We start from the raw sequence: 19,851 nt of genomic DNA on the forward strand, positions 1-19,851 counted from the left end.
GTACCTTTTAAAGTAATGTTTTGTTAAGACATTCCAGAGAAGGCATTACAGCTCAATTTAACTGACTTGTGGGGTTATTTCTGGTCTTTTCTCTTAAAATTGCAGAGACTTTTAATCTGAGTTTCCCTCTGCGTTCGTCATGGTGCCCCACACGCCTCAGAGATTAGGCTGTCAATGCTTTCATCACAGAGCTGCTAATAATCTCTTGCGCTGACATTTTATACAATCTATTGTACCAGGATTATAGGACGTCTGGTTTACTCACTTGTAAACTTTAGATAATGACAAGGGCAGCTTTCTGCCTGCCCCGGGCATAACAAAACTAAAATACCAATCAACTGGTCAGAGCTGTAACTGAGGAATAGCAGGAGTGAGCTTCAAGCCTCTCCTTTGACCAAAGAGTTATCAGTCTGAAGATATAATGAAAGCTCCTAGACATAGCACTTTAATTAGATGAACTGAGTCCTACAAAGATAAAACAGTCAGGCAAGACATCAAAATATAAACAACCTCATTAGCTGTTCTTTAGGTGTTCAACTTACAAAAACCTTATGAGTTTTGTTTTTCTTTGGTATAATAAAGTTTTGAGGATACAAATCTAATCATGGTTGAAAAACTGAGAAAACGTTCACATTCAGTATATGTATAGTGATAGTTGATATAATTAATAACTACAATGAGAAAAAGATCACAGCTTGGTTCTGGATATGAGTGGATATATGTATTCTGCTGCCCTCTACTGGGGATCAAAGGATGATTTTCGGTTCCATCTCCATTAAAAATCTCTTCACAATGGAAATTAAATAATTACGTGGTGAAGTTCTAAGAGCCAAACATAAAATACAGCTAATAAAAAAAATACAGTTAATAAAATACAGAAAGAATATCTCTATAAACCCCAAGGGTTTGATGGTTTTTTCCGGTTAAATTGTTCCCACTTTACATTTTGGTCTAAGATGATCAAAAATCTGGCAGAGCTTTTATTGAGAATTATTTTTATCCTTTAAAATTTTTTTAATGTTTATTTATTTTTAAGAGACAAAGACAGAGACAGAGAAAGACAGAGAGAGTGAGAGAGCGCATGAGCAGGGTAGGGGGAGAGTGAGAGGGAGACCCAGGATCTGAAGCAGACTCCAGGCTCTGATCGGTCAACACAGAGTCCGATGTGGGATTTGAACCTACAAACCATGGGATCCCAAACCATGGGATCATGACCTGAGAAGTTGGATGCTTAACCAGCTGACCCACCCAGAGCCCCAGAATTATTTTTATCCTTAAGGACTGAGAGCTTCATTCTGAATTGAAATGAATCAGATTAATAAGTTTTATCAGTATAGTTACACAGATATAAAATGTTTTGAATAGTTAAGATTTCATCTCAAGATTTGCTAATCTCATACTGTATGGATCTGGTAAATTATCTGACTTTATTCCATGAAATATTTTTTTTGTTTCATCTAATCCTCATAATACTAGCTCTTGCTTTTAGGTAAGTACTATTAATATTTCCCATTTAATATACCAAGAAATCTAGGCACAAAGAAGTAAATACATTTTCTGAAGACTGATACTAGAAAAAACAAGTCGGGATTTGAACTCAGGCAAAACCACTACAGAAGCCATGATCCCGTGACTCTGTTAAAGGGTTTATATGTAAAATATCCTTGTAGGACAAAATCACTCATCTATTCATTTGTGAAAGTCCGTGTACCATGGTTAATCTCAAATTTGTCCAAGACAAAAATATGTTAGGACATAACATGTACCATGATACATTACAGAAACATATCATCTTGAGATATCAATTTTAAGAGTAGGGATACTAAAAGTCAATATGGTTTATATTCCACAGGTTTTGTTCTCAGAATTCTCCCTGCTTTTCTAGCCCCCCAGCTTTTGCTCATTTCCATTATCTTGACGTGACTTGGTTAGGTTAATGCCTCCTAGCCTTTCAAAAGTGCTTATAATCTTTGCTGTGGGGCAATTTTCACTACCCTCACATCTGTTTTATGAGCTTGGGCAGAAAACAACAAAATACTATTTTATATGGCAGTATAAGACCAGCTGGCTTATAATAGAAATTAATTTTCTCACAACACTACAGGCTGGAAATTCAGGATCAAGATGGGCTTCCTTCCTGGCTGTCGACAGTGGCCTGATCAGTACATCCTCACAGGACCTTTCCCGCATGCCTATAGAGAGAGAGACTGCCCTTTTCCTCTTCGCATAAGGCCACCAGTCCCACAGGATTAGTATCCTACCCTTATGACCTCATTTAACCTTCATTATCACCCATTACCTTCATTACCGCCCTGTCTCCAAATACTGTCATATGGGGGTTGGAGCTTCCACATATGAACTTGGGAGGGACCCAGCGTCATCCTGTACATTTCTATAGCACTTCTCCTTTCTGAGAATGAATGCATTGGAATCACCTGTTTACTTTACCTATGTCTTATTACACACAAGTTACCACAGGCTACATGATGCAGCTCTTCTGCCACTGTATCCTTGGCACAATACCTACCACTTACTGGCCACATGATCAGTGGTGGCTGAATGCACAGGTGACACTATCTATTCTGCTCCTTGAGCACGTCTTAACAGAAAATGCCACAATCACCTAGGAGTTAAGCCTGAACAGATACCTAGGGCTTGGCTGGAGATTGAAATCCAAACCAGCCTCATGCTGCGACTAGAATAAAAAAGACAAGAAAAAAAATGTGTTGGCAAAAATGTGGAAAACCGGGTGCCTTTGTGTACTGCTGGTAGCAGTGTATATTGGTGCGTCATTGTACAAAATAGTATGGAGGTTCCTCAAAAAATTAAAAACGGAAGTACCATATGACTCAGTAATTTCACTATTGGGCATTCACCCAAAGAAAACAACAACACTAATTCACAAAGATATACGCACCCCTATGCTTACTGCACCATTATTTACAATAGCCAAATTACGGAAGCAGCCCAAGTGTCCACTGATAGATGAATGGATAAAGAAAATATGGTATACATATATACAATGGCATATTGCCAAGGCATAAAAAAGAATGAAATCTTGCCATGTGCAGCAACATGGATGGACCTAGAGGATGTTGCACTGGGTGACATAAGTCCAAGAAAGACAAATAATACCATATGATTTCACTTATATGAGGAATCTAAAAAACAAAATGTTTCTATCTAGAAACACCCCGATAAATAAAGAGAATAAACTGATAGTTGCCAGAGGGGAGATGAATGGGAAGATGGGAAAAAGAAGTGAAAGGGAGTGGAAGATGTAGGCTTCCAGTTATGGAATGACGAAGTCACAGGGATCGAGGGCACAGCATAAAGAATACAGTCGATGGTACTGTAATAGCAATGTATGGTGACAGATGGTAGCTACGCCTGTGCTGAGCACAGCATAATGTACACACTTGTTGAATCAATATGTTGTACACCTGAAAGTAGTGTAACAGTATGTCAAGTATACTTGAATTAAAAAAACCAAAAATGACACAAAACAAGCCTTGTGCACTAACTCTGCTACTGAATGTTATGACTTCAGTCTCCCCCAACATTCTCTTCAAAGTGGTGGGATGACATGTCAGCTAAACTAAACACTGATCAACTGCCACTCCAGGGAGCAGGTGCTGCACCTATTTATGTGAGTAGTACACCAAATGAATTTCTAAGTTCTTACTTCCAATGAACAAGTTTTTCAAGAATAAGGTAAATAATTCCATAAAGTAAATCTACTGAAAAAATGATCATGTGATACGAATAGTATACTCAACAATCAGGTAAAATTATGTACTAAAAAAAACCACTGCAATCAGGCCTGTACAAAACTTTATTGTACTTTGAATAACAAGCATGTAACAAAATTGAGAGCATGATTAGGAAGAAATATCTCAAATACGTTCCTTACAAAGGCAGTAAGTACAGTACACAAAAATGGTTCATAATATTTTAAAGTCTGCTAAAAATATCAAGACATACTAGAATCTGTGGCGTTACCTTTCCTCTCAACTAGAGCATTTATTCCCATTAGCTTTGCTACAATGAAAGTTAACATATAGGAACATACACATATAATAAATGAAATGGAAAATGAAGGCATCCAACAAACATTCCAATTGGTAAGCAAGTATGAAGAATAGTCTTTTATTTCTGAACCAGCATTTCCTTTGAACATACCAGGTACAATGAAACTTTTTTCTAAATGTTTTTAATGTTACACAATTTGGACCATTCCCAATGGAAACAATACTCTTTCTTTGCATGCTCATTAATCAAATTTGAGAATTTGCAAATACACTTAAGAAACATACAGAGGTGACATTCAAAACACCGAACAACCAGCAGCCATTGTCCCTACCCACCAAGCACAGACATTGGAATAAATGACTGGTATGGCAGTATGGTCTGTCCTAGCTGAATATCAGCTCTGATGTTATTTCCAATGACCAGACACATGTTTTGGCTAATTTACAAGCATGTGGTATGAGATATGAAACATGAAATGCAAAAATGACATGAAATTGAACTCAAATATTCTGCTGCATGGAGGCTGAATGTGAAATATTTCACAGTGACTGAAATTGACTGGCTAACAGGAAATGGTGTTTTTTTTATTTATAATTCAACTTTGATTAAAATAAATGGACTCATAAGACACCCTTGAGTTTTAGTTAATACTACTAATCTAAAGGCTCTGATGTACTGAGGGACCTTTGAAATCAGTATATGTGATCCTTTATATATTTTTCCTTAAGAAAAAAATAATAATAAAAACACCGAGGTACTTTAGTTTCTTTTCAAGGGATTACTGTTATTATCTTCCTGAGATGCAAAAGACCATAAAAGAGAAGCACCACGCCTAGGTTGCTGAATGAGGCATCAGACATTAATAGTTTGGTCCTTTCCTAAATGGATCTCTTCCAACAATTACACTAAAACAAAGCGATGGATCGCAGATTCCGGGGGGGCCTGGTTGCCCTTGGGTTCCGGGTTTTCCATGATCTCCATCTTTGCCTGGGAGACCTGGGTCTCCTGGAGGACCTTCTTTGCTTATTCCAGGAGGGCCCTCTGGACCTAGGAAGGGACATGATCAATATATGAACAAAGGAGTTTGGCTTTTGACGATGAGATAGCTGATTCTGTAAGAAATGTAAATGGGAAAAAATCCTAAAAGTTTTACAGATTTGCACTACTGTGAAAAGAGGAGGTACTCTCTTGATAATTCTATATACCTTCCCGTTAGAAGAGAACTATCAAGAAATAATCAGTAATTTTTATAAAACCAGGCTAAGCTATATCAATATAGCAATCACCCTGCTAAGACACTGAGCTAATATTCTAATATTTTAATTGGTGGGTTGTCCAAACTTATTTTTTCCTTCCAGCCTATCTTCTGCCAATATTATTATAAATAAGCAAGAGATGAGAAAGCTAAAATTCTGCAACGTTATTGGAGTCACTTTTGTGCCATTTTTGCAGTAAAATAACTTTTCATTATACACATTTTTAGGTTTCCATATTTAAATACGATGCTATTACCGTGGCGTACTTGTGATCATTATACACACAAAGGTGTTACAGCATTAACTTGAGAACCACAGCTTAATTAGTTCAATTATCATGCTCAAAGGAAGGAGAGTTAACTTAGGATATTTGCCTACATTAACTTTGGATATTGTGTTAAAGGTGATGACTCAAAGTAACAAAAAGTACTCAGGTTGTGAAATGGAGCAGCGTGGGTTGAAGTACTTTCTACTACTAATAATTCCTGCTACTATCACTACACTAAGAAATGTTTATTCAGCATTTAACTACATCTGTAGATATTGTTCCAAGCATTTTACATGAAGACTGTTGAATCCTTTGATCCATGCAAAAGCCTCACGAAGTTGTAACATTTAAAATAATAGTAATAGCACCCATTTGCTGAAAACATGCTTGTTGCATACTGTTCCAAAATCACATGTATTAACTCATCATTTTCCAATAATTTCACAATATAGGCAACATATCGTTACCATTTCACCAATCAGGAAATGGAGGCATAACAAAGTTAAAATAACACAGCTAGGGGAGGTTGATTTAAGAGTCTACCATTGCAAGTATTCTGTGTCCCTGAGATAAGCTTGGGTGACTCAAACCATTCAAGGACCATTCCAAGGAGTAGCCTTCTAAGACACCCAAATGAAAACAGGAGAAAATCCGGAATGACTGATGAATACACTGGAGGAAGAAAATCTGGTAGTTAGAACTCAGTGTGTTTAATGTGAATCATTCAAAAAAGGAAACAACTGTCTTGATTTCAGTTTTTTGACATAGATTTATGCTGGTTTTCTTAAAGCCAAATGTGCAGCAACACATAGGAGCATGTAGCGATTCTTACCTGGGGGACCAGGAGGACCTTGCTCTCCAGGGTACCCAAACCCTTGATTTCCCTTTGCTCCATTTCTTCCTGGTAAGCCTGCAGAGTGTCAAAGATAGAAGTTAGCTTACTTTTCCTACGAAATCACTTCCTCCTAGATTATTTCTTTCAAAGCTGTTAATATATACATTGAAATAAAAGTAAATCTTGGGGCACCTGAGGGGCTCAGTCGGTTGAGAGCCCAACTCTTTATTTCAGCTCAGGTCATGATCATGAAGTCTGTGAGATCGAGCTCCACATCAGGCTCTGCACTGAGGCACAGAGCTGACTTGGGATTCTCTCTCTCTCAAAATCAATACAAACTTAAATTTTTTTAATAAAAAAATCTTTTTTTTAAAATGTTTTTTTATTTATTTCTAGGAGAGAGAGAGAGACAGTGTGAACAGGGGAAGGTCAGAGAGAGAGGGAGTCACAGACTGAAACAGGCTCCAGGCTCCGAGCTGACAGTCAGCACAGAGCCCGACGCAGGGCTCGAACCCACGAACTGGGAGATCATGACCTAAGCGAAAGTCGGACGCTTAACCGACTAAGCCACCCAGGCGCCCCTAAAAAAATCTTTTAAAAATAGCTTGCCACTTATTTATTATTACTAATGGGAAGCAGAATTTTAGAAGCAAAAATTTCTAAAATTATCAGTGATCTAGAAGGATTTATTGAGGATTAAATATTAAAAAGGAAAATGGTTTGGAATTATTAACCCTTTTTGTTAATCATAGTTGTTTATTAGTTTGATTAAACATCTAAATTATTCACATAATACTAAATAAAAAGGAAAGAATTATCAGCTGACATTTCACATAAACATTCAAAGACAAAGATAAGTAACTGTGGGCCCTTAGGAAGTTTGGTGGCAAAATATAATTTTTCCTATAATAGAAAAAACTTTTTCAATAAGGTAATAGAAGTTACTGAAGTCAAAATAAAGTGTCTGTGATTTTTCTATTTAAGACCTCATTATTAAAGACTCCAGCAAAATCTCCAAGTGCACTATCAACATTTTCTAATTTGTAATTTCACAATCTTCAAACTTTAACTTTTCTCTACTTTAGAATATTACTTTAAGAGAATTGCTTCTTAACTAGTTGAAAAACTTATTTTTTTTTTGTTTTTTAGAGATAGAGAACATGAGCAGGGGAGAGGCAGAGGGAGGAAGATGGAGGGAAGAGGGAAGAGACAGGGAGAGAGGGAGAAAGAAAAAAAGAGGAGGGGAGAGAGAATCTTCAGCAAGCTCCACATAAAGCATGCAGCCTGATGTGGGGCTCAATCCCACAACCCTGGGATCATGACCTGAGCCAAAATCAAGAGTCTGACGCTCAACAGACTGAGCCACACAGGCACCCTGACAAATTATTTAAAGACTTAGGGATACAAAAAGCTTTTTGGCATCATAAAACCAAAGATAAACCCTTGCCTACTAAATTAATACAGAGTTATGAACACAAAAATCACTCTTTTGTTGTTCATCTGCTTATGCACACAAGTTTAGTACCTTTTAGTCCTCTGGCCCCAGGACGTCCAGGAGCACCCACTACCCCGGGAGCACCATCTCTTCCTGGCAAACCAGGAAATCCTCGAGGGCCTTCTGGGCCTATAGGACCAGGTGGCCCAGGAATGCCAGGGGAACCACGTTGGGACTGGCAATGATCACAATTGTGAATTCTTCCACTCTGAAGTAAGACTGGTAGCTGAGCTTAAAAACAAAGAAACCCCACCCGTTAAATTTGAATGAGCATTAGTAACATCACTAATCATTTTGTTTCACAATTTATAGATGTCTCTCTCTTGACCAATAATCTCACTTCTAGGAACTTAACTGTGGAAGTACTTCTCTGTTCTAGACAATCATTTTATTGTTACAATTGCTTAAAATGGGGGGAGTGAAAGCACCCCCTCAAAAAGAAATTTTGTAAATTCTAGACTTCCATATTTATGAATTACATTATCAGAATTATGCCAGAAAAGAACATTTAATTCATGGTTAATAGTGATAAACTGCTTAATTAAAAAGATTACAAAAGAGTACATACGATGTTCATTTTTTAAATTATTTTTTTAAATGTTTTATTTATTTCTGAGAGAGAGAGAGAGAGAGAGCGTGAGCAGGGGAGGGTCAGAGAGAGGGAAACACAGAATCTGAAACAGGCTCCAGGCTCTGAGCTGGCAGTCAGCACAGAGCCCGACGCAGAGCTCGAACCCACACACTGTGTGATCATGATCTGAGCCGAAGTCAGACGCTTCACCGACTGAGCCACCCAGGAGCGCCCTATGTTCATTTTTTAAAAATTACTCATCTAGGGGGAAAAAACGGGAGTTTATAAATGTCCTTTATTTTCTTATCTTATTTATATCTTTTATAATTTCTACCAAGAATCAGTATTATTTTAGTAATTTGAAAAAGTTATTAAAATCTCTGTTTGAGACTTACCTCTTAATACATCAGTGCAAACTTGTCGAATAAACTGTTCTGAAAATTCTCTCCCCTGCATCAAATTATTAGGAGGTTGTAAGTGTACATATCAAGTAAAAAGCAATGAAAACAAAAGAACTAGGAAAGAAGCAGAATACATACAGGCTTCCCATCCAATCCTGGAGGTCCCTGAGGACCTGTTTCCCCCGGCTGCCCCTGGGGACCCATAGGCCCCATCAGGCCGTCCACCCCAGACTCTCCTTTCGGTCCGGTGGCACCTCTGATGCCAGGTTCTCCCTTTTCACCTCTCTAAAAACAGAAGAAATCTTCAGAAGTTCTGTTTCAATATTTCAGAAGGTGTAACTGCACCATAAAAGTCCTTAAGGATGTAGATATGAACATATGCATATGTATATATAATGTTCATTATGTAGAGAACAGCTGTGAAATGCTATTATTGATCAGAGAGGAAATTTCATATCATATTCAACTGTTATTTATCTATCCATCCACCCACCCATCCAACCCCACAAATCTCCTCTATTTTTTCAACATATTATATAGGCTATACTTATAGCATTAGAGAAACAACAAATGTGCCACAGTCTTGTTCCCAAAGAGTTTAAATTCTAGAGAGACAAATACAGAAACGCAATACTCTTTGTTAAATTTTTGCACAAAAAACTTAGCTCCTAATCTAGATGAAGGACCAATAATATTCACAAATATGCAACATTTCATACCTAATTCAACAAATCTACATATTCTGAAAATCATTATTTAATAACCACTGAAGAACATGAAAGGCATTTTCTGTCAATAGCTAGATTTATTCAGCATTGAAAATTCAGGCAATAAGGACTGTAAAGAGAGAGCGCATAATACATGAAGAAACATACCTCGCCTTTTGCACCATGATGGCCTTGAATTCCCTTGAAAATTAATAGGAGGAAAAAAAACATAATAAACGTGCAAGGTACAGTACTAGTAATGTGGCATGCACCTGTTACCACACATTTAATCAAACTTTAATTTTCAATTTGAAAAGTACTGACAGAATTAGTGAGAGAATTACACATGATACTCTCTCTGCCTTTTTAAAGGAGACTAATGACGAGGCCATATGCTAACTGGATAATGTAAAAATTTTAATTTATGGAACTGTTTCATTTTTAGATATTAATATTTTTATATGCCACAGGTCAAATATGTAGCTAAGAATGGGATTCTATTTGAATTCTATTTCAGTTCTATTCTGAATGTTAAATATGTTGCTATTTTAATGTAAATTAAACTCAGGTAATATAAGGTATGTTTATTATTTTATTTGGTGATTAAGGTAAGTATTGTATTGTCCCAATTTTATGTTCTTAGAATTAAATTTCAATTGAGTACTACTTATAAAAGATGGATTAAAGCAAAAGTGCCATTAAATGTGATTAATAGGGAAGAAAATACCTATTTGGCCTGTGCCTAAGCCACTCACTGCTGGTAACTCAGAGATTACAAAAGCAGTGTGATGCATAATATGGTATTCTTCCCAAGTGATATTATACACACTGAGGAGCTCACGCATGAAACTCATTCACCGTTAAAATCACTGAATATGTCTGGATGATGCTATTACATTATTTCCCACTCATCTCTCACATATTCATTACAATGACAAATTATAGATGATAAGAGCTTTCAGGAAAGGCATTGTAATTTCCCATTTTTGAAATTCATTATACCCTTGGGCTCTAAAATCACCCAATATCAGTTTTGTGAAAAGGGCAGAGCTTGCACGTACCCAGGTAGGATTTTATTATTTAACTTTCAGATTAAAAGTTGGAGTTCTGCAATTCTATATAAAGTTTAGTGTATAACATTTCACACAATGAACCTTGAATTTGAGTATTTATTTTGCTTTATTTCTAGGTCCCTTAAACATGGATACCCAGACTGGACAAAATGGAAGACAAATCAGGTAAAATCAGAGTATGTCACAGAGAAAGGTAGATTCCCAAATTTAAAAAAGAGCATAAAAATACTAGGTTTTCATATAAAAATATTTTAGTAAAACACTTTAAGATTGTTCTTTAAATATTCAAGTTTCTGCAGAAAGCTGGGGTTTCCCTCCCCGACATAACCTTACAACTGGAGCTCATTTAAGAGGAAAGATGGAATAGGAAGTTCTCAGGACTAGAACACTTAGAGCTGCAACTGAAAACACCCGTCATCTGAGAATCCACTGGGATGATTTCATGAGAGGAACCCAACACACAGGCTAAGAAATCACACACTTGCAGCCCATTGTGGGATGACATATAACTAATACTGTTTACTTAAAGAACTTGGGACAACTATTCAGCTGCTGAGAAGCAACAGTTACTCTGACCCCCAGGTACTCCATCAGGGCTCAGTTACCAGTGGTGAGAAACCCAGTGTCCAGCAAATCTTGGGCAGAAGCTTTCTAAGGAGCCCAAAACTGCCCTAAGGGAGCAGAGCACTATTCCTGTGAGAAGTGAGAAAAAAACAAAACAAAGCAAAACAAAACAAAACAAAACACATTAAGGGAAGTGAGAAGAGAGTGTTATCTGTAAGCCAGTGAGCTAGCTAAGTTGTGAGCTTAGATTCCACAAGAAATAGTCTTCTTCTCAGAGAGTTCCTGTAAAAATTTTTGGTGAAAGGCCTGGGTTGTGGAAGTTGAATGGATGAGGAAGTGAAGGTTGTCCTATGAGAAGAATGGTTTATAGACACTGTGTGGTTGGCTTAGGGAAACTTAGGGGTCATTCTGTGATGCCAGTGAGGAGAATGGGGTCATTGCTGGTCATGTCATCAAATGGATCTAGGTGGAGGAGCACTAAAATTTAAAAAAATGCATTTACTGAACATAGATGAATGTAGGCAAACTTAGTCTCTTTCTCCTCTTTTGCTCTTGTTGTTGGCTTCTAAATTCTCAACCCTTTTTAATATCTAGCACGCACCTTCCATCCTATATTACAGACAACCTTGTGACCATAGCTTTTAGCTCTTTCTCCCATGGTCTCTCAGAGATATCTCTAGGTGACAGACATAGAGACCCCTGTCCTTGAAGACATCACTCACTGTTTTATCCCCGTATCTCCAGAGCCAGTATAATTACTGAATCTGTCTTGAAGGTCACATTCAAAAAAGGTCTATCCCATGAGGGGATCATATGTACAGTTTGCCCTTTCAGCGTGGACCAAGTCGGATCCGAGCTTAACTGTCGGCAGTGAGGCAGCAAACAAACTACCTTTATATACAAATCACTTTTATGCTACTTTTAGTCAAATTTGGCTCTGACTGAACTTATGTGCCACATGACATTCTCACCGAAACACTACTTAATCAGGAGAGTCTAGTCAGGGAAAAAGCAAAACGATTTTTCTATGTCTCCATCCCATAACACAGTCCTTCAAGATGGCATTTTAAAAAATCTCTAGTGTAGTAAATTATATCTCTGAACACACAAAAGGGAAACAAGTATATTCCTCCACTACTTATAGGCTTCAACTACTCACATTTTAAGGGAAAAAAAAAAAAGAGTGAATAGTAAATATGGAGATACTGCCACTGTATGGCTGCCTTTGGCCATTAACTATTGCAGGAAAAAAGTGGAATTGTCTACCCTTAGCCATTTATTTGACCAGAAAAAAGCATGGAGAAGTAGGTTTCATGGTCAACAATTAGTATAGGAAAATGAAAATAGAAAATATATGATTATAGCAAATCATTATCACCACCACCATCTGGCATTTTCTTCCTCATATGCTTAGAATGAGCACTAGGTCTACACTTCTCCCCACTCGTTTCCATTTGCAAGTAATCTCCCAACACCATCCAGCTATGTGGTTCATTATTTCATATTCCATAAAAGAAAACAAAAATACCTGTGGCCCTGGAGTCCCTTGTCTTCCATTTTCTCCCTTTTGACCCTTTAAAATTGAATAAACACCATTGATTAGCTTGCACACATATAATACAATCACATATATGACACACACTATGTCTAATCCTGTCAAGAAGAAATGTCACAAAAGCAGTGATGCAAATGTGCAAAATGATGTAGGAGATAAGGAAGTTAGTCTCTTGGAGGAAGAAAAAAAATAAGAGAGTCACCCCTAACATTAACAACATGAAAATAATTTTTAAAAATCCAATGGCTGTGGATATTTTATTAATTTCAATGGCATGATTATGTTTAGTGTCAATTATACACACAAAAGGGCAAGAAGTCATCTTTAAAGGAATTTTTAAAAATTAAAAATACATTACAAAAGTGGAATACTACTCATACATTAAAGACTAAAAGGAATCTTTTTACAAATCTTGCCATTTGTAACAACATTGATGGAACTTGAGGACATTAAGCTAAGTTAAATAAGTCACAGAAAGACAAATACTGTATGATTTCACTTATATGTGGAGTCTAACAAAACAAAACAACCAAACCAAGCCAAAACAAAAAATTCAGTCTCACAGATATGCAGAACAGAACATGTTTGCCAGGAGGGAGGGGTGGGGTGAAGTAGGTGAAGGAGGTAAAAGATACAAAGTTCCTGCTACAAAATAAAGAACTCATGGGGATGAGTGCACAGCAAGGTTACTATAGTTAATAACACCATAATGTGTATGTGAAAGTTGCTAAGAGAGTAACTCTTTTCATTTATTTTCCATTCTGTCTGTAGCCATAGTTTCTTTGATGTCCCCTATGTTTTTTTCAAGCCCAGCTATTAATTTTACCATTATTATTCTAAAATCTTGTTCAGTGATGCTGCTGCTATCTGTTTTGAGCAGTTCATTAGCTGTCATTTCTTCTTGGAGTTTCTTTGGAGGAGAGATCTTTCATATAGTCATTTTAGTTAGCTTTCCGGCTCTTGTTGGTTTTAAAGACCTGTTATGCTCTCTGTTTCTATGAGCACTGCTATATCCAAGAAGGCTCTTTGACTTTCCAGGGCCTATCCTTTCAGAGAGTGTTTTTTGAATGGTATCCCCTGGTCTCTCTTGTTGGGACCTTGGTTATTTTATTTTCCTATTCGTAGTGATATTTGGGATTCTCCACCTTGTGTACTCTAGCTTGTTTCTTGAGGTAGCCGTTAGAAGGCTCTCTCAGTGGATTCTGTGTCTTTTTTCTCCCAATCTCTCAGGTTTTGTAAGGTTTCCAATGGCTTCAGATTTTTTCTGTGTGATGTATGGGCGCGAGTGCAAGTACGGAGCTCCTTACTTCTCCGCCATCTTGCCCTCTCTGCTAGAGAATTAAAAATTCTCGTCAAAAGAAGAAAATAAGTTGTCACTATGAATGGTGATAGAGGATAACTAGATGTATCATGATGATCATTTCACAGTATATACAAATCTTCAATCATGCTGAACACCTGCAATGCAGATGACCCTTGAACAATGGTTAGGTTACGGGTACCACCTCCCTCCAAGTCAAAAATCTGTGGATAACTTTGACTCCCCTCAAATTTAACTACCAATAGTCCACTGTAAACCAGAAGCCTTACTAATAATATAAATTAACATATTTTGCATATTATATGTATTGTATTATATTCTATATTCCTACAATTAAGCTAGAGAAAAGCGAATATTAAAAACACCATAAGGAAGAGAAATACATTTAGAATACTGTATTTACAGAAAAAAATTTGCATGTAAATGGAACTGAGGAGCTCAAACCTGCACTGTTTAAGGATCAACTATATAATGTTATATGTTGTTCAGACTTCAATTAAAAAAAATACTGTTAAAAAAATCTTGAATGAGGATCTTTAAATCAGGACAAAGAAGAAAGGAAAATTAACAAAGATATAAACACATTTGTCCATTTAAAAAACACTTGTGGAAGTCCATCATATACAATGCACAGTACCAGCCCCTAAAGTACTACTCCATCCTTATGTTGGCCAAGATAATCAGAAGTTTCTAGGAAAACATATACCTAGATACTAAAACAGTGAATGATCTAGTGACCAAAAGTTTAAATTACTCTTGTGTGTGATTTATTCATTTACCTAAGTGAATTTCCAGTATTTATTGAATGACACCTATTTGCTGGTTTGTAGGGACAGTGAAACAAAAGCAGTGTTATCAAGTTGCTTACTGTGTGGTGGGAAAGATGAGCCATTAAATCAAAAATGATGAAAATGCATAATTAAGCATCTGGGCTGGATACAGGAGAGGGACACAGGAGAGGTCATCTGACAGAGGTGCATTCTACAGGGTGGGGTAAATGACTCAACCTTTTCTTTTAACGCTTATTCATTTTTGAGAGACAGAGACAGAGCATGAGTAGGGGAGGGAGAGAGAGAGAGAGAGAGGGGGACACAGAATCTGAAGCAGGCTCCAGGCTCTGAGCTGCCAACACAGAGCCCGACACAGGGGTCAAACTCACAGACTGTGAGATCATGACCTGAGCTGAAGTCAGACACTTAACCAACTGAGCCACCCAGGCGCCCCGAAAATGATTCAATCTTAAGTGTAGGCTTCACGGATAAGTAAAAGAGAGCCAAAAAAGAGTCAGTCAAGTCAGGAAGCACTTAATGGAACAGACTTTATCTTGAAATGTGTGGGGCACCAGAGAAGAATTCCTAAGCACATGTGTAGCTTAGTTATTGCATGCTGGTAGGAGCATGAGAGGAAGCATGGAGGACACTGGTGATCCATGACAGGAAATGATTAGGGCAGTGTGGACAGGGAGAAGGGGTCAAGTTCAAGAGAGATTTAGATGTGAAACTACATGTGAAAAGAGACTGAGTTTTAGGATGACTTTCAAGCCTTTTCCCCTCAGATCATTTCATAGGTCTAACCAATTACCACGACAAAGAACAGAGTAGGAGACGGTTTATGAAGAAAGGTAACAAGCCCTGTCTTGGATATGTTGATGTGGGCATGTGAGACATTCAAACTCAGTACCAAGAGGGAAATTGGAATATGTGGTTCTAGAGCTCATAGTCACTTCCTTAAAATCTACCTCATTCCTAATTTCAAAATTAAAGAAGTCTTAATAGTACTTGAGTATCTTCAGTAAAAGATACTGAATCAACAGCTGAAAAACAATTATTGAGACTGACCTCAGCAGATTTTCACTCTATTACTTCAATTTGTAATCTCCTTTTATGCCTCTAGAAATTCTAGAACCCTTTGCTTTTGTGGTAACACACCAAATGAAATATCATTCTAATTCACCCTAGATTTCCTCAACCTATTTTTTTGGTATGATTCTACTTCCATTTATTAGTTCGAACATGTTTTATATTTGGTATTAAAGGTTTCTTATCACATTTACTTGTGCCATACGCCATTTAAATCATTTCTGGAAACATACATACTATAAATATGTAATATTTCTAATAAATATATTAGAGGTATGGAATAATATCTGTATCTGGTTCAACCATTTGGTTTCCAAGTTTTCTACAACAATGAAGTAGAGAAGAATCTTAAAAGGAGATTTGATGTTGTTTGAAAAGTTTAGAAGGAAAAGAAGAAAGCTGAGAGTTAACAATATGATACTGATGGTGAACCAGGAAGGAGCTGGAAAACTCATGTAACAACTAAAAAGAACAAAGCCCTGATTTTATTGCCAAACAAAAATAAAAAAGTCAGCAACATACCTGAATGCCTTTTTCACCTTCACTTCCTTTGTCCCCCTGCAAAAAGGCAGTTTAATGTCTATCATAATCTAGGATATTCTGTAATAAACATATTTTTCTGCAGGAAAGAAAAATACATGGTCTCCTACAAATTCCACAAGTGCCTTATACACAGAACCAGATTCCAACAGAAGAAAAAAAAGTCATATTATGTCAAAATGATGTTCTAAATAAATATTTTCTTGTGCTCTTACATTTGAAAGGAAAAATTACTACAATTTCTATTTTACCAGAAATAAGAAAACTTGTCTATATTGATCACAATCTTAGGTTTAGCAAACAAGCATGAGTAAACTCATTTTGACAAATGTTTTATGAAATCAAACTGAAAAATCTTCCATTGAGCTAGTGGTAGCCACAAACTTATAAACAGTGAAATCAAACATAATGCTGAAATGGTATTTTTGAAAACATATGCTTCAAAAATAACTTTTTGGGGGAAAATCCATATTCCATTATAAAAATGTTCCTGGGATTTTTCAGCTAACCATTCAAGACCAACTAGTTCAAGGCCCTTGTTCTGACAGATAATGAATCTGTAAATCAGGAAGGATAAGCACTTGTCCTCAGATGAACTTGGACACTGTTTACAAATTTCTTTTCTACCTCACCATGCTCTCTAAACATAGAGTTTTGTGTTAACAGCAAATAAAACACAGGTGTTCTTTTAAAGGGCAAGTTTTGAACAAGAAATTTCTCAAAATCTCAATATATTCCCAGTATGTTTACTTAATATTCGCTAAGGTTATAGCACTTAATTGCTGCCCTGAGGGTCATCCCTGTCTCAGCAAGTGTCGCCTACTGCTCACTGGAACAAAAAGGTCAAGGATCATACTGGTTATAATAACCTATGGGTCAAGTACATGATACATGAGAAATAGAAAAATGAAATGGTAGAAAACCTATAACAGGAAGGGATATCAAGATGAAGACATAAAAGTTTGTATCCTTTCCAGAATAAAAGACAATGAACTGTATATATTTGCAGTGGCATGAACTTCTTTGACTAATGGGCAGTCAGTTGTTGCTTAAAATCACCAAACAAATTTTATTTGTATAGAGACAGCTTCAGGATTCCTTTACTTGAGGAGAAAGAGAGAAAATGAATCTAAAATGTTGCTCTCTTATATCACCGAAACATTTTTTTATCAGAATATATGATTTGTATTTTCAACTCCTTAATTTCAAATGAAATTCTATGTAATATAATCTTTCATAAATAGGAACTTCATGGTCAAGTGTTCTGGGTGTAATTTTTATTATTTTAGACTTTTGCCCCAGTTTGATAAGAGTAATATTCACATTTCAGTAAGCATGCCAGACATTGAATACTTTTCCTTAAATATTCTTGCAAAACTGCAAAACAATCTGATTTATAGGCTACAACTGAATAGAATGCTTATATTTTCTGAGCTGCCCTCATCCAAGGCCTTTGTCTAGGAGACAACACCCATGCAGGAACATGGAAGATGGCACAGCTATGGGCATGCGGTTGATCTTATTATACATATACTAAATGCAAACGGCATTAAAAGTATAGTCAGTCCAATTATGTTACTTTCACAAAAGGAAGACTCACAAAAGGAAAAATAAAAGTTAATTTTATCTTGGGGCACCTGGGTGGCTCAGGCAGTTAAGCGACCCACTTTTGGTTTCTTCTCAGGTCATGATCCTGAGGTCTCACGGGTTCGAGCCCCTCATTGGGCTCCATGCTGGCAGAACAGAGCCTGCTTGGGATTCTCTCTCTCCCTCTATGCCTCTTCACCACTCATGCTGACTCTGTCTCTCTCAAAATAAATAAATAAACTTTAAAAAAAGGTAATTATATCTCTTAAAAACTGCATACCTTTTTTCCTTGAATTCCCGGTAAACCCAGGTATCCTGGTTCTCCTGGGGGACCTACTGCTCCTCGTTCTCCCTAAGTAACACAGAAATTACACAAAGATTGCAGACCTATTGCTTATGAAAGATATCACTGTTTTTATCTCTACACAGTCTCAAATTTATAATTGATGGTTACAAAGTTTGTTGACATTTAGAATTATTATTGCAGAAATAGTAAAGAATGAAAAGTTTATGGGAGTCCCAATAAACTTCCCGTATTTTTCCTATCTTTATAAGTTAAAATAATTCTGCTAGCATAGATTTTAAAATTTTATAAATATTTGTCATCTTTATTTTATAGCTTTAACAATAAATAATAAAGCAGTGATGAGAATAAACATAAGTGTCTTGTTTGGTTTACTAACACTTTATCTTCCTCCTTGACACTTCTATTCCTCATATTGCTACTTTAAAGAACCTATTTCATTGTTAAAAAATTGGTGAGTAAACAGAACTAAAATTGCTAAAAATCTCATTATTGTTTTTATTTTGTTATATAGTTTCTACATCTCATGAACACACAAGTTTAGTATCAAGAGTTGCTCACTACATAGGCCTAATTTATGTCTTTCACCACAACATATATGAATATTGTGATGGTCTTTATATGCCATTATGTTTTTAAAACATAATTTTAAATTACAGAATAGTACTTTAGTGATTTACCATCTTTAATAAAATGGTTATTGTTAAAATTAGTTTTCACAATTTTCATTTTTATAAACAGTATGGGGGAGAATGTCATTGTAGTTAAATCATATGCACACTTATGTTTGTTCTTCATACATAGGGAATACTATTTTCTTAGACGTAAATTCTTTAACTGTTTTGGTACAGGTAACATTCCATGACTTAACCCAATTTTTCTACTCTCCATCGTCCCACAGGGATTATTTCCTTCATCGAATAAAGATTCTTTAAAAGTCTTAAGTAAGGATATTTTCAGAAAGTATATAGTGATGAATTATCAATGACATTCAGGTAACGTCTGTAAGATAGGAGACACAATCCTGAATTTGCTTCATGGTTTTTGGTTTGCATTTTACCATTAGTCCCAAACTCTATCACATTAACTAAAGCCTAGTCTCTTTTGTGGAAACAGTTTTGCCCTCTTTACTTACTATGCCCACTCCTGAGCTACTGAGTATGACTCTAAATTGCTAACCGCTTGAAGAGAACTAAAAATCCTCTTAAAATAAACATGAACCATTTGATTTGGAGGAAAATGGTATAAGCAGGTGTGAGTCCCCACACTAAAGTCCCATCAAACAGTAAACGAAGGAATGGCATCACTTGTGAGAGTCATACACACTTTTTTTTTCAGTTACAGAAGACAGGGATCTTCTTTGGACCCTTAAAGAGTAGGTTCACATAAGCATATGGCTTTTACCATTCTAGGAAAATCAAGCCAAAATATATTTGTCTTTTTTACCTCAAGTATGATAAAGTGTCCCCAAAACAAATGAAAT

General features: G+C 36.4%; 1 protein-coding gene across 4 annotated transcripts in view; it reads right to left on the reverse strand.

Moving 5' to 3' along the window:
• Positions 1 to 3,817: 3,817 nt before the first annotated feature.
• COL21A1 (collagen type XXI alpha 1 chain) overlaps positions 3,818 to 19,851 on the reverse strand; it is a 175,727-nt gene continuing 159,693 nt past the window's right edge. For 2 of the 4 annotated variants that reach the window (XM_039244316.1, XM_039244319.1), the window contains 9 exons: positions 18,345 to 18,416; positions 16,460 to 16,495; positions 12,731 to 12,775; positions 9,734 to 9,766; positions 8,997 to 9,143; positions 8,853 to 8,907; positions 7,917 to 8,117; positions 6,389 to 6,466; positions 3,818 to 5,079 (listed from right to left, as the gene is read on the reverse strand). In XM_039244316.1, coding sequence (XP_039100247.1) covers positions 4,892 to 5,079; positions 6,389 to 6,466; positions 7,917 to 8,117; positions 8,853 to 8,907; positions 8,997 to 9,143; positions 9,734 to 9,766; positions 12,731 to 12,775; positions 16,460 to 16,495; positions 18,345 to 18,416 — 855 coding nt within the window. In that variant the 3' untranslated portion in view covers positions 3,818 to 4,891. The remainder of the gene's footprint in view (positions 5,080 to 6,388; positions 6,467 to 7,916; positions 8,118 to 8,852; positions 8,908 to 8,996; positions 9,144 to 9,733; positions 9,767 to 12,730; positions 12,776 to 16,459; positions 16,496 to 18,344; positions 18,417 to 19,851) is intronic. The other 2 variants (XM_039244317.1, XM_039244318.1) reach the window with 2 other exon arrangements.

Source organism: Hyaena hyaena, unplaced genomic scaffold (genome assembly GCF_003009895.1).
Source record: "Hyaena hyaena isolate Hyena2069 unplaced genomic scaffold, ASM300989v1 scaffold_242, whole genome shotgun sequence".
Lineage (NCBI taxonomy): Eukaryota > Metazoa > Chordata > Mammalia > Carnivora > Hyaenidae > Hyaena > Hyaena hyaena.